Source organism: Dromiciops gliroides, chromosome 6, assembly GCF_019393635.1.
Source record: "Dromiciops gliroides isolate mDroGli1 chromosome 6, mDroGli1.pri, whole genome shotgun sequence".
In the NCBI taxonomy this organism is placed as follows: domain Eukaryota; kingdom Metazoa; phylum Chordata; class Mammalia; order Microbiotheria; family Microbiotheriidae; genus Dromiciops; species Dromiciops gliroides.
The window spans coordinates 25,301,299-25,316,167 of record NC_057866.1 but is presented as its reverse complement, the minus strand read 5'-3'; the positions used below and the strand labels follow the sequence as shown (position 1 = coordinate 25,316,167).

Here is a 14,869-nt window from a genome sequence, read left to right as displayed (position 1 = left end):
GTCTTTTCACTGCATTATGCTACCTCCCTCCATTCATTCACTCTGGAAGCATTTATTAAGCACCTAGTATGTGTAAATCATTGAGCCAAGCAAAGGGGATACAAAAGAAAAAATGAAATGAAGCCTACCCTCAGGAATCTTAAATTCTATTGAGGGAATTAAATAAATGCATTAAGTAAATACAAAGTAGTTTTGAAAGTTAAGGAGGAGTATAGGATCAGAGGGTTAGAGGTAAAAGGGAACATCAGACCTCTTCTGTTCCAAATCCTCTCATTTTATAGAGGAAAAAAACTGCGGACATTTAGGGAGTGACACTTAAGCTATAGTTTTGATGGAAACTAGGGATGCTAAAGGGCAGCTAGGTGGAGTCAGGAGGAACAGCCAAATCTGACCTCAGATACTTCCTAGTTGTGTGACCCTGGGCAAGTCACTTAATCCTACTTACCTCAGTTTCTTCATCTATAAAATTAGCTGGAGAAGGAAATGGCAAATTCCAGTATCTTTGCCAAGAAAACCCTGTATGGGGTCACGAAGATTTGGACATGACTGAAATTAACAACAACAGGGATCCTAATATAAATAGGAAGGGCATTCCGGACCTGGGGGGGTGGGGAGGTGCAGCCTGGGCAGAAGCATGGAGATGGGAGAGGAATTTCATATACAGGGAACACAACAAATAAGCCTGTTTGCTATGGAATGCAGATAATCTAAAGTGGGGGAAAGAGGACTTGAACATTGATTCCATTGCCACAGGGGACTCAAAGATGAGGAAAGTCCCTCTACCAACGAAGGCTAACAACATCTCTGCCATTTATAGTCTTAGATAGGGCACAAGAGCTGCCAAGAGCATTGAGAAGGTAAGTTACCTATCCAGGGTCTCACAGACTGGATTTTTAAAAAATGGACTTGAACCCAAGTCTTCCAGGTTCTGGGAAGCCAGCTCTCTATCTACTATTCTTGTTGTTCAGCAACTCCTCATGACCCTGTTTGGGGTTTGCCATTTCCTTCTCCAGCTCATTTTGACAGATGAGGAAACTGAGGCAAAAAGAATTAAGTGACTTGAACAAGGTCACACAGCTGGTAAATATCTGAGATTTGAACTCATGTTTTCCTGACTCTGGGACCAATGATCTTTCTACTGTGCCACCTGGAATAACACGTAATAAGCCTGGAATGCTAATGTGAAGCCAAATTGTATAGGGCTATAAATCCCCAAATAATTTGTACTTAATACAATAGAACTTATTGAAAAGGAAAAGGATGCGGTCTGACCTATGTTTTATGCATTTCAATATGGCAGCTATATGGAGGATGGATTGATTATAGGGGGAAGACATTTAAGGCAGGGTGAGCATTTAGGAAGTTCCTCTCTTCGTCTTCTTCTTCTTCTTCTTCTTCTTCTTCTTCTTCTTCTTCTTCTCTTCCTCCTCCTCCCCCTCCTCCTCCTCCTTCCTCTTCTCTCTTTCTCTCCCCCCTTCCCTCTCAGCCCCTCTTTCTCTGCTTCTCTGTCTCTCTCTATTTCTGTCTGTTTCTGTTTCTCTCTGTCTCTCTTCCTCTGTCTCTCTATCTCTGTCTCTCCTCCCTCCCTCCAATCATCCAATCCTCTAGTCTTTCATTTCTGAAATCTAGGTCATATGCAAGGATTTTTTAAATGTAAAAAACCTCCAGAAATAATCATATTGTGAGGGTAAGCCATGCCTACTCCTCTTGCTACCAATGTCACTGACAGTCTGAACTATCCATAGGCATCTCTCATTGTTTCCATTGGTTGTTGGATATCCTGATGCTGACTGGCAGTTCAGCCAGCCAATTATAGAGAAGACTGGAACACCTTCTCTCTCCTCTTCTGATTCAACACAAAAAGAAAATCCCTGGCAGCAGACTAGATTTGCGAAGAGTAGCATACATAGTAGGTCCTAAATAAATGGTGGATGAATGAATAAGAAAATGTGTCTGTGTGTTGTTACTCTGGAAACTACAAACTATAATGACATGGTAGATTTCCAATTTACTTACTATCTATATGGCTTAAAGGTAAATGACTCACTGGACTTCAGTTTCCTCCTATGAAAAGTGAGGGGGTTCAACTAAACTCTTTCTAAAGTCCTTTCTGGATCTAAATCCTTTGATCATAAAGAAGTGAGTTGGAGGAATATCCAGGTGAAGTCCTAGATTTTCCCTAGGCAACCAGAGACCCACAATTGCCCCAGGGTGATCATAGAATATTTGAGATAGAACCTCCTTTGACAATATGTTAAGCATGGAAACAATCGCCAGCTTGGGTAAAGTATAAATAAGCAAAGGATTTCTTGTGTTCTCTTAATTATTATGGAGGAGACTGCAGGAGCAGGAGTCAGAGAAATCTGCTGATGGAATCCAGACTGTCTACATCATCACCTGTGTGACCTTGGGCAAGTCAAATAACCTCTCTGGACCTTAGTCTGTGAAACAGGACCTTTGGATTTCATGGTCTTTAAGGTTCCCCTCAATTAGAAAGAACAATGTTAGTAAATTATAAAAGTATAAAATGTTACTCTTACTAAATTATAAAATAATCATAGTAATAATAGATTGCATAGTATATATATATACATATACATATATGTGTGTGTGTGTTTGTGTGTGTGTGTGTATACAGAGATTCTTTTTTTTTTTTTTTGGTGAGGCAATTGGGGTTAAGTGACTTGCCCAGGGTCACACAGCTAGTAAGTGTCAAGCGTCTGAGGCCGGATTTGAACTCAGGTACTCCTGAATCCAGGGCTGGTGCTCTATCCACCGTGCCACCTAGCTGTCCCATATACAGAGATTCTTAAGCTGGGGTCTACAGATACTCAAGGGGTCTGTAGATAGATGTAAGGAGGGCCCATGAACTTATATGGAAAAAAAATCTTTATTTTCACCAAACTCTAACTGAAATTTAGCATTTCCTTTCATTACTGAAAAACATTGTTCTGAGAAGCAATCAAGACCACCAAAGGGGGTCTATGACATGCACACACAAAAGGAGTAAAAACCCCTGTTAGATTCTTGAGAACCAGCCCTGTTTCATTTATGTCGATTCCATCTCCAGTGCCTAGGACAGCTCTTAGCACATAGACCATTGCTTAACAAATGCTTATTAATTGATCAATAGACTTTTAATGCTTTCATTAGCTCATGGGATCCTCACAACAACACTGTGGGGTAAGCATGGCAGATATTATCTCCATTTTACAGATGAGGAAACTGAGGCACAGAAGAGATGAAGTGACTTAGCCAGGGTCACACAGCCAGTGAATGTCCAAGGCACAACTATAACCCAGGTCTTCCCTACTTTCAGTCCAGCATTCTTGGCACTGTTTTACACCATGGTCCTGCTATTCCCACTGAAGTTCCTTGTTGTTCTTTGTCCTTCATTTTCAAAGAGGACCATGACATCAGGGTGATGTCATGACTTGCACGAATTAGATTTAAGGGGGGGGGGGTTGTGCAAGGTCACCAGCCTCTCTCTTTTCCAGAGCCATCTGGGTCCAGTGGCAAGACATGTATCAGAAGACTGGAGATGGTCCCAGATGTTTAAGGCAATTGAGGTTAAGTGACTTGCCCAGGGTCACACAGTAAGTGTCTGAGATGAGCTTTGAATTCAGGTCCTCCCAACTTCAGGCCAGTGCTCTATCAATTGAGTCACCTGCCTGCTCTTCCCACTGAGACACAGAGAGGGGAAGCCAATAGGAGGCTGGCTAATGACCAATTTAAACTATGAGTGATGTTGATTGACAGCTCAGCCACTCGGTGACATTGGTAGCCATGGTCTCCCCCACCCCATAACTATTTATTGTGTCTTTCATAACAAATTCCTGCATGTGGCCTAGACTTCAAAATGAAAGACCAGAGGGATGGAGGGAGGGAGGGAGGGAGGGAGGGAGGGAGGGAGGGAGGGAGGGAGAGAGAGAGAGAGAGAGAGAGAGAGAGAGAGAGAGAGAGAGAGAGAGAGAGAGAGAGAGAGAGAGAGAGAGAGAGAACTTGCCCAGGTCTCACAGGTAGGGAGGTGGAAAAGCCAGGCATTGGGTCCAATGTCCTCAGGCCCTACATGAATTATTCCATGATTAACAGACAAGGTCATGTCAACAGACAAGGCTACCCCTTCTAAGGCCCAGAACCCTGACTGAAAATAATCCCAGCTGGTGATCTTTGATGCTTCTTGGTGGGGGATGGGCTGATGAAGGGGGAAGGCAAATGGGAACCAGTCCCCAGACCTATAAACAATCTCCCTTGACTGACTTAGAGGAAATCTCTCCAGCTCCCCCATTGAAAGTCCCTCCCTGTGGGGCTACTTGTGTCTCAGATGTTTAATCAGGTGTCAAAGCCCTTCATCATTCTGCAAAACTGTTTCAGCCTCCTGGGTAAAGATGGCTTCCCACTCACTGACGCACTTGCCCACAATGACTGAGTCTGACATGGCCCTGCCTGGCTTTGTGTCTGTGAGCAGGCCTGGCCAGCCAGCTTTCCTGATCCCTCCCCTGAAGGCCTGTCCTCTCATGTCTTTGATGTTGCTGGGTGCTGGGAATGAGAAATGTGAACGAGGAGAGCAGCCAGGGAATGATCCAGCCTGAGGGGTAGAGTGGGGGAAAGATCTTGAATGTGGAATTCAACAGTCCCCTGGGATTGGGATGCTGGGATGCAAGGCTATGCTCTCATTAAAGGCAGCTCACGTTTCCATGGTGCGTCACAGCTGAGGAGCACCGTCATCTCCTTTAATCACAGCCCACTTTTCTTGGAAAGCTGAAGAATCAGGCTCACAAGGGATAGAAGAGGCTTTGGAGGTGACCCAGCCAGGGGACCATAGGTCTGGAGTCAAGAAGGGACCTCGGAGGCCACTTGGTCCAACACCCTCATTTTTATACATAGGGAAACTGAGTCTCAGGAAGACAAAGGGACCCCCCCCCCATGATCCACAGGTAGTGAGAGAAGTGGCATCCAAGCCCAGGTGCTTTGACTCAGCACATTGACACATGGCCCGATTTCTTCCCACTCTGCCTCATTTTATAGACGAGGATGCAGAAGGCCAGGGCAGGGAAATAGTTGCATCTTTACCAAGATGCAGAGTGACTGAGCTGGGACTTGAACCCACGTCTCTGGTCTCTGAGTCCAATGTTTTTTCTACCTCCACCCAATTTTAACAGAAATGTGAGAAATAAATTTTTAAATTTTTCCCCACTAATTTTCTGTTCTACTTGGTTTTTGCTTAGACGGAACTGGCATCCTCTTGGGCCCTTGGTAAATATTTATTGAATAGATGAAGCCTGGTGCCTTTGCTTTATTCCACTTCATTGAGCAGAAAATACCCATTTTGAGGACCAAGGCTGCCTCCAAAGAATGGGCCATCCTCCCACAACAGTCTGGTGAAGGAGGCAGTATCATGTTTGTTTTACAGGTGATAGAAATGGGGAGCAGGAAGGTGAAATAACCTGTACAGCTGTAGAACTATGGCATAGTAGTCAAGGTCATGGTGGAGAAAAGACCCTAGCTATTTACCGCTTGTATGGCCTTGGGCAAGTCATTTCACTTCGTCTTGGTCTATTTCCTTACCTGTAAAATGTAGGATGGGAAAGGCTTATCTAGATGGCTTCTGAGGCCCCTTCCAGTTCTAGGTATATGATGTACGTGTGACCTTAGGTGAGATACTTTGCCTCTTGGGCCTCAGTTTCTTTATCTGTAAAATTGGGGAGGGGAGCTATCGTAACCTCCCAGCTCTAGATGTGGGCTCACTTAGGATGGCAGGTATGAGAGTCCCACATTCAGTGTGCATGGACATCCTGCTCCTCCATTTCCATTTCTCCTATTTAGCTTTTATTTTTTACTTTAAAAAGTGATTCCCGGGGCAGCTAGGTGGCACAGTGGATAAAGCTTGGGCCCTGGATTCAGGAGGACTTGGGTTCAAATCCAGCCTCAGACACTTGACACTTACTAGCTGTGTGACCCTGGGCAAGTCACTTAACCTTTATTGCCCCACAAAAAAAGTGATTCCCTAATTTAGAGAGACCTGGGAGAATCAGGCAGACTGTCCATGAACCAACAAGTCTTTATTCAGTCAGTAGTACGTGCCAGGCAAGGTGATAAGAGCTGGAGACAAAAAGAAAAGCTGCAACAACCTGTTGCTGGTTTTGGGAGGGGACTTGGCACAAGGGTCCACAACAGCTGTTGACCCCTGCTTGGCAGCTGCACCTCACAGCCTGGTCTCTCTATGCTTGCACCAACAGCTAGGGAGTGTAAGGGTTCTTATTGCCATTTTACAGACAAGGAAATTGAGGCCTCAGAGTGGTTGGCCTATGGTCATCTAGTTAGTAAAAGTGGCTGAAAGCAAACCCAGGACACTGGAATTGTGGAGGTCTTGGATTCATTCTAAACCCAAGGACTGCCCCTTCTTTGTTCATTGTTCCTCAGTAAATCAGAACACAATGGCCTTTGTGGCCTTCACCCATGCCTACCCACCCCACAATTCCTGGGCCTTCCTGACAGGATTAAGGGCAGAAAAGGACAGTGTCATTCCTGCCTCACCAAGGTCACAGAGGCACAAAGGAACTGAGAAAGAAAGAGGAGGCGCTCACTAATACAGAGAAGGGGAGAGGAAAAGCTGGTTGCTCCAGGCTTCAGTAGGATCCAGGAGTAAGGAGACCTGGGTTCAAGTTCAGCTTTCTTGCAAGGACCATGTCATTGACATTCTTTGTATTCCTCTCCAGAGCTTAACATAGTGCCTGGTACATAGTAGGTACTTAATAAATGCTCATTAGCTGACTGTTGCTTGCTAGCTATGACTCTAAGCAAGTCACTTTACTCCTCTGTGTCCTCCTCTAAAAATGGGAATAATAGTGAATCAAGCACTTTGGAAAAGAAGACAGGCCACAGAAACATGGGCTGACGTGATTAGGCATGCACCTAATACAGCTGGCTTTATCCCCATTTGCAGATGAACACACGGAGGTCCTTAGGAATTATGGTATTTGCTCAAGGTCCTTGATAAGTGAATGTTCCTCCTTATCCTGTCCTCCAAATTTAGTTTTAATATGATAGAGGGTCTAATCACTCCCCATCTCCACCTCTTCCCATCACTGATTTTGTTGATCTGTTTCAGTCGTGCCCGATGCTTCATGACCTAATTTGAGGCAAAGATGCGGGAGTGGTTGGCCATGTCCTTCTTCAGCTCATTTTACAGATGAGGAAACTGAGGAAAACAGGTGTAAGTGACTTGCCCGGAGTCAAACAGCTGGTAAGTTCTGAGACCAGATTTGAACTCAGGAAGATCAATCTCCCTGACTCCAGGTCTGGCACTCTATCTACTGTTCCACCTAACTTCCCATCACTGATCCTATTCTTGACCACTTGTGGCCGAGCTAGTCATACCTATCAGCTCCCCCACGCGGCTCTGTGTCCACTATTCCTCACCACTCTCCCCTCCCCCAGCATGTCTTCCTGTCCCCTAAGTGTTTCTGCTTTTTCCAAGGATGGGAAAGAGCCATCACCTCTCATCTGACCTACTGTGCTCAGAACACCAGGAACCCTCCCATTCCCCACAAGGGAGTGGGGTCTTGGTGTAATAGAAAGAGTCCTGGGTGTGGAATCAGGAGAGTCCTGAATTCAAATTCTATCTCTGATGCCTCCTGGCTGTGTGAGCACTGGCAAATTAACCTCTGTGAATTCCATTTTCTTCATATGTAAAATGTAGAAAATAGTACATACTTCAAAGGATTTTTGTGAGACTCAGATGTATGTCAAACACCAAATGCAAAACTTAAGGTGATGTGTAAAAATCTACTAACTCCATAATGGCATTCCCCAAGTCAGCTCCTCCTTAACCTTCCTTCTCATAGGGGCAGCTAGGTGTTACGGTGGATAGAGCACTAGCCCTGAAGTTGGGAGGACCTGAGTTCAAATCTCACCTCAGGCACTTAATAGCTGTGTGAACCTGAGCAAGTCACTTAACCCTAATTGCATTAAACATCCAGGGTCATCTCCAGTTGTCCTGAAATATATCTTGCCACTGGACCCAGATGGTTCTGGAGGAGAGAGTGAGGTTGGTGACTTTTCACAACCCTCCCTCACTTAAATCCAATTCAGTGGAAATCATATCACCCCAAAGTCATGATCTTCTTTGAAAATGAAATGGATAAAGCAGCTTTGGATTCAGGCGGACCTGAGTTCAAATCTGGCTTCAGACACTTGACACATACTAGCTGTGTGACCCTGGGCAAGTCACTTAACTCTCATTGCCCCGCAAAAAAAAAGAGAGAATGAAGGACAAACAACATATCCACTCATCACTAAGGACATAGTTCTGTGGGGTTCAGTGCACCTAGAAAATCCTCATTGACAAAATAAAGCATAACTGCTTAAATCAAGGATTGCTTATTGTAATCCCCTACTACATACAGTTAGTAAGAACAAGAAAGAAGAGAAAGAGAGCATGGCCCATTTTGTTCTCTGGGTATTCTCGCAGCACTTTCTTTTGTTTTTGCAGGGCAATGAGGGTTAAGTGACTTGCCCAGGGTCACACAGCTAGTTAAGTGTCAAGTGTCTGAGGCTGGATTTGAACTCAGGTCCTCCTGAATCCAAGGCCAGTGCTTTATCTACTGTGCCACCTAGCTTCCCACAGCACTTTTAATATAACTCTGTGCCCACCATTGGATGCTCATTTAAATGTCCTCAAACTATTGCTTTTGTCTATTTGGCCAGAGTTCAAGGGGTCAGAGAATTATAGCCAGAAGGGACCTGGGTGGTTATTTGGTCCAACTTCATCATTTTACAGAAGAGGGCCCAATGATGGGAAGTGACTTGACCAAGGCTCCCCATTGGCAGAGATGGGAAGAGACCTCATGCCTTCTGACTCCAAATCCAGGATTTTTCCCTTTGCACAACATTGCCTAGCAGTGAATCCCAATAGAAAGAATTCAGGTAGGATTCACTGGTCATTATAATGCATATCTCTGAGGCTATTCACCACCCCAACCCCAACAGAGTTTGATAAAGGTTATTAGTAAGGAATGAACATAGAGGGAGAGATGTGATCCTGTCTGATAAGTGTGGAGAAAAAGGAGTACTGGCACCTCTGCCATTAATGCCCATTGCTCCTCTTTGTCTGTCTTCCTCTGCCTCTCCCCCTGTCTTGGTCTAATTAATCTTTTTTTCCTTTTCTACAGAATCTTCTGCCCTCGTTGCTTCTCTCTCTCTCTCTCTCTCTCTCTCTCTCTCTCTCTCTCTCTCTCTCTCTCTCTCTCTCTCTCATTGTTAGTTTCCATACATCTCTTTCCCCCCCTTTCAGTCTGATTCTCTCTTCTTCCCTTTTTTTCCTTTTGTTCCATGACAAACATTGGTCATAATATCAGCCCATTCAGTATTCTCTCTTACTATGTTTACTGTCCAATCTCTCGCCACCTCTCCCCTTTTTCTGTCAGTTTCTTTTGTGTGTTCTTTCCAATTCTCCTTTCCCTTTTTGTCTCTCCTCTTTTTTCCCTTCTTTCACCTCTGAGTCTGTTCTTTTTCCATATCTCCCCATCTCTTCTCTTCCTTCTCAGCCTATTTCTTTTCTCCCCCTCTACTCTCCATCTCTTCTCCTCTCTTTCCATTTGTCTCTCCATCTTCTTCTTCTCTTTCCTCTCCTCACCCCACTGGTTCTTCTCTTTCTTTACTAGCCTCTCTCTTCATTTCTCTTCCCTGTTTCCCCTTTCTAACCTCTCTACTGTTCTCCTTCTCTTCTCTGCTTCTTCCTCCTCCACTCTACTGATTTTCTCTATCCTTTCCCTTCTTACTCTTCACACTGTTCCTTTCTTTCCTTTCAGGTTTTATCTCTCTTTTCTCCCTCCCTGTATTTTGTGTGTTTCTGTTCCTCTACTCCATCTTTCTCCTTTCCTCTTCTCCCTCTCTACTCTCCCACTTTGTTTTCTCTCCCCTTTCTCCTCTTCCACCTCATTTTCTCTTTATTTACCTTTCTGTCTCTTTCAGTCAATACCTCTCTCCTCTTTTCTCCTCTCCTCCTCTTCTTTCCCCATTCTCTCCTCTCCCTGCTCTCTGTCTCTCTTTGTGTCTCACTAGTATATTTTGACCAAAGCTAGTGGTCTGTGATTAAAAGCTTGAAAAATGCCTAGATTGTAAAAATGCTTTGGGTTGGAAGAAAGTGAAAAGTGTTTATTGACTCAATGATGAACAAGAGTCATCAGCATGAGAACTCTGTGCCTTACTGGGAGGAGAAAATGGAGAGTGCCATCAGGCTTCAGCTGGCTCCAGGCTTGCCCTTTGAGTACAACTTCAGGGAACAAACTGACAGCATGTCAAAGGTTTCTAAGGACGCTTTTTGTCTCCAGTAGGCAGTGTTCTGCACATCTCCCTGAAATAACCCATGCTCATTTCTTGATGAAAAATTCATACAGCCGGCTGTCTTCCCCATTGCTAAGCAACCAGCCACAACATGTTTATCATACCAAGTCTAACATTAAGTAAGGCTGAGCTGGGACAGAGACCAAGAGTCTGAATGGGGATGGGGAGGACCTCCCTTCTGGCCAAACCCACCCTGATCAGGAGAAACTCATCCTGCTCCTTCCAACTCTGTCCACATGGTGCCCTATGGCCAGGATAGCCTCCTCCTCATCTCTGGCAAGGACCCATGTCAAGTGCCTGGTCTGAGCAGCCCCAGTGGCAACTCCCCGACAAAGCTTCCCCTGGACTCTTGAATCAGGAGTGAGCCCTCAAGGCCTGAATTGGGAGTTGCATATACTCAATCAGGGACTGAATTTCGCCTCTGTCACTTAGTATCTTGTGTGAGGCTCAGTTTCATCCTTGGTCAAATGATGGGGCCATGCTAGATGACCAGAGGTCCTTTCCAGCTTTATATCTCTTGACCTATGGCAGAAAGGGCATTGAACACCTATTAGATGGAAGGCCCAGTGATCGGCACCATGGGATCTACAAAGACAGATGTTTCTTGAATTTAATTGAATTGAGTAGGATGACCTTCAGCACTGGGAGAAATTTCTAAGGCCAATTTGGAAAATGGAGTTCAGTGCACAGTATCAGTAGAGACATGGTGGCCTTCCTTATTGTTTTCTGGGTGGTTTAATCATATTATTAATAAGGCCAGAAGATTATTTATTTATTTATTCATTTGTTTGCTTGTTTGTTTACTTATTTATTTTTGATGAGGCAATTGGGGTTAAGTGACTTGCCCAGGGTCACACAGCTAGTAAGTGTTAAGTGTCTGAGGCCAGATATGAACTCAGGTCCTCCTGACTTCAGGGCCAGTGCTCTATCCACTGCGCCACCTAGCTGCCCCTGGCCTTCCTTATTAAAGGGAGCTCTTCTAGATGAGTCTGTGAAGGAAAGCTTATATAGATTGGAATACATAGGGATTGGGCACTTAATGTAGAAAGAGTATAACTTGCATGCTTCAGGCAGGGGTTGAACCAGAGGAAGACATTTTATATTCTTTGTGCTAAAGTTCCTTCCAACTCTGACATCTGTGTTCTAAGGTCTCTTCTAGCTCTGACATTCCAGTTCCATGTTCTAAGGCCCCTTTTAGCTCTAACATTCTAAGTCCATGTTCTGAGGTCCCTTCCAATTCTGACATTCTAGGTCCATGTTCTAAGTCTCTTCTAAGCTCTAACATTCCAGGTCCATGTTCTAAGATCCCTTCCAGCTCTAATGTTCCATGTTCATGTTCTGAGGTCCTTTGCAGCTCTGATAATCCATGTTCTCTGTTCTAAGGTCCCTTTCAGCTCTGAACATACTATGCCCAAAGGTCCCTCTTGATTATAACATCATGTGTTCTAAGATTTCTTTCAGTTTTGATATTCTGTATTCTTTGTTCTAAAGTCTCGTTTAGCTCCAATTGAGATTGAAGGTCCCTTCTAGCTCTGATAGTGAATATCTGTTAGGCTACTTTCCATCTGTTCTGCATATAGCTTGTATGTACCTAGTTATTTACATGTTGCTTCCCCCCCCCCTTAAAATGTGAGCTCCTTGAGGGCAGGGGCTGTGTTTTTGCCTTAGCACTCAGCACAGTGCCAGAGGCTCTTTAAAAAGTGTTTGTTGACTACTTCTATAGTTCCTCTCATCTCTAACATTCTCTGTTCTAGGGTTTCCTGGAAGCTATTTGAATATGCTGTGATTATATGATTCTCCAAACCCCTTCCCACATTCATGTGACCCTCCTACTAGGAGAAGGAAAAGAAGAGGTCTACCCGCAGGGTCAAAGGCTTCTAAGGTGGCACTTCCATCCAGGGGCCTGAGAGTCCCCACGTCATCCATTGTTCCCCCAGTTCTCCAAGCTGCTTATAGCTCTGTCCTGAAACTCAAAGGATGACTTCCTAGTCCGCCAACTTCCTTCCCCCGAATCATCTCAGAGAGGAGACTTGGCTCCTTGGCTCTCTAGGGACAGAGCACACATTCATCCTCTGCCTACTCCTCCCCATGCAGAGCTATTAGGAATCCCTGCTCTCCGGGCGTCAGGGACAACAGATGCAGGTGCTGGTGTCCCTATTACTCCAGAGATTCTTTCAAGGAAGTGAAGCCAACCCCAGCATGGACGACTGTGGGGTAGTTGTGGGAGTTTGGGGAGGAGAAAAGGGTAGGTCAGATTGTGTTGAAAGAGGGGGATGTCTTTCCAACCTCCAGTGTCTTATGCACTTCCCCTCCCAAGCCTTCTATATGGTTGGGAGCTTTTAGACAGCAGGTGTTCCTACCTCCCCACGAATTGTTCTTTCTACCCACCCGGGAGAATTTTCCCTCCTGGAGAGCTCACTGCATTTTCCCTTGTTTGGGGCTCAGTTTGGTCCCTGACCCACATACGGTTTTTTGGTTGTTTTTTTTTTTTAAATTCCATTTACACCCCCCACACATATGCTCCACTATCTCCCTGAAGCCTCCTCCACACTTCCCTCAGAATTCTTTATTTCCTTCTTAAGATTCCCTACTGTCCCTAATGCTCCCCCCCAAATCCAGGATTTCCCCTATCCTCCTCATAGTCCCTACTTACCTCAATCCTTCTCCACTTCTCCCATCTCCCTACTTCTCCCATCCTCCAATCCTCCTCTCCATCAGTCCCTACTCCTTCCTCCTCCTGTCACAGCTCCATCCTTCCTTCCCTAATTCTCCCTCCTCGGAGCACCCCCACTCACCCCAGTCATTGAATCCTTCTCTTCCCAAGCCCTCCCCACTCCCATTCCCTCCCTTCCCATTCCTGTTACAGTTCTCCAATCCCCCCTCCCTATTCTCCATATTCTCTGAGTCCCCCTCTTCACTCTGCCCCCTACTTACTCCCTGGTCACAGCCCCCTCACCCCCCCCCAATCCTATTGTCTCCTGTCATGTCCCTACCGCCTTAAGTCAAAGCACCCACCAGAACCCCCCACTTCCACAGTTAGAGGCTTCTTCACTCGTCATCTCCCCTCCCACATACACACTACTCTCCTCCTAGGGGCCTCTACTCTCCTCTCTCAACACCCCCCCCCCAGTGCACTCACCCCAGTGTCCACTCTCACCCCGTAGTGTCCGCCTCTCAGCCCTCCTCCTTCAACTCTCTCCTTCAGAATTCTTCATGAAAGACGCCCCCCCCCCCCGCATATTCCCCCAGAATCCATCATTCCCAACTCCCCTCTTCACTGGTCCCCACTCCCCCTAATTCTCCCCCGACCCATAGTCCCCCTCTCAATCCATTCATCCCCAAAAATCCCCCTGCTCCCCCATGTCCCAGCCCCACAATCTGCCTTATTCTACCTCGATCCGCACCCCTCCTTTTCTATCTCCCTCTTTACTGACCCCACGCCAGTTACAGCCCCCTCCCACCCCAGGCCTACGAGGTCACACCCCCCTCCCCAGGGGGCCAGTCCCCGCCCCACACTCCCCGGGCAGACAGATTGCCCCGCCCCCAGAAGGGGGAGGGGGCGCGGTCGCAGAGGGCTGCTCCTGGTTCCAGGCTCCCATCCGCTTGTGGTGAAGGGAACAAGGTTCGGGGCGCCCAGTACCTGCTGCTGCTGGGCGGGCCGAAGCACGCTGGACGTCGCCTTCTCAGCATCCTGGCCTTGGTCCGGATCCCGGAGCCCGTGCTTGGGGTTCAGGCGACGGCACAGGCAGGTGAAGCCGCACAGGGCGAGGATACTGGTGGCCGTGCCTAGCGTGGCACCCAGCGCGATGATGGGCACCGACAGCACCATGGTCCGGCCAGGCAGGGCAGGGAAGGACTCCCCGATGCCAGTCCGCTCAGGGCAGGGATGCAAGCAGGGACGTCCACACCCTCTCCCGCTATCCCTAGACCCCTACCCCTTCCTCTCCCCTCAGGGCTCAGTCCCGCTGTCCCTGGACCCCCAGCCCCGGCAGAGGCTCCTCTCCCCGCGGTCCCCGGGACCGTGCGGCCCGGGAGGGGACGGGAGCGACGTTAGTCCCCGCGGGGCCGCTCCCTGGGGTCCAGTTCTTGCCCCCTGGCGTCGCCCTCCGGTGCCCACTGCCGGAGCTCAGCGGCCCCCGGCCTCCTCCGGAACCCGCAGCTCTCATTGAATCAGGCAGCGAGACCTAGAAGGGAAGGGATGGAAGAGGAGGGAGGGGCGGGGCTGGGGCTGGGGGTGGGTTAGGGGTTGGGGAGGGGAGCAGCCACTATGCAGTGGAGACAGGAAGACGTCAGAGATAGGGAACGGCCTTCCTGCCCTCCCCCCCAAACCCCCACCTCCCGCCAAGTCTCCTCTACCTCCAGGTTCACTTCCACCTCTCCACCCCCTCCCCCCGTCTTACTCCCCCACCCGCCTTGATATCCCACCGTATCACGTCAAGTTCTCTGGGCTTCCCCACCCCCACTAGCCCCTAAATCAGAAAATCACCTCCACACTCCTGGAGAATAAATCTCTGAGATCCTT

General features: G+C 47.1%; 1 protein-coding gene across 1 annotated transcript in view; it reads right to left on the bottom strand.

The window, feature by feature from the left end:
* SYT13 (synaptotagmin 13) overlaps positions 1-14,177 on the bottom strand; it is a 60,547-nt gene extending 46,370 nt beyond the window's left edge. The window contains exon 1 of the mRNA XM_043970022.1: positions 13,988-14,177. Within this exon, the coding sequence (XP_043825957.1) occupies positions 13,988-14,176 (189 nt within the window). The 5' untranslated portion in view covers position 14,177. The remainder of the gene's footprint in view (positions 1-13,987) is intronic.
* Positions 14,178-14,869: the final 692 nt, after the last annotated feature.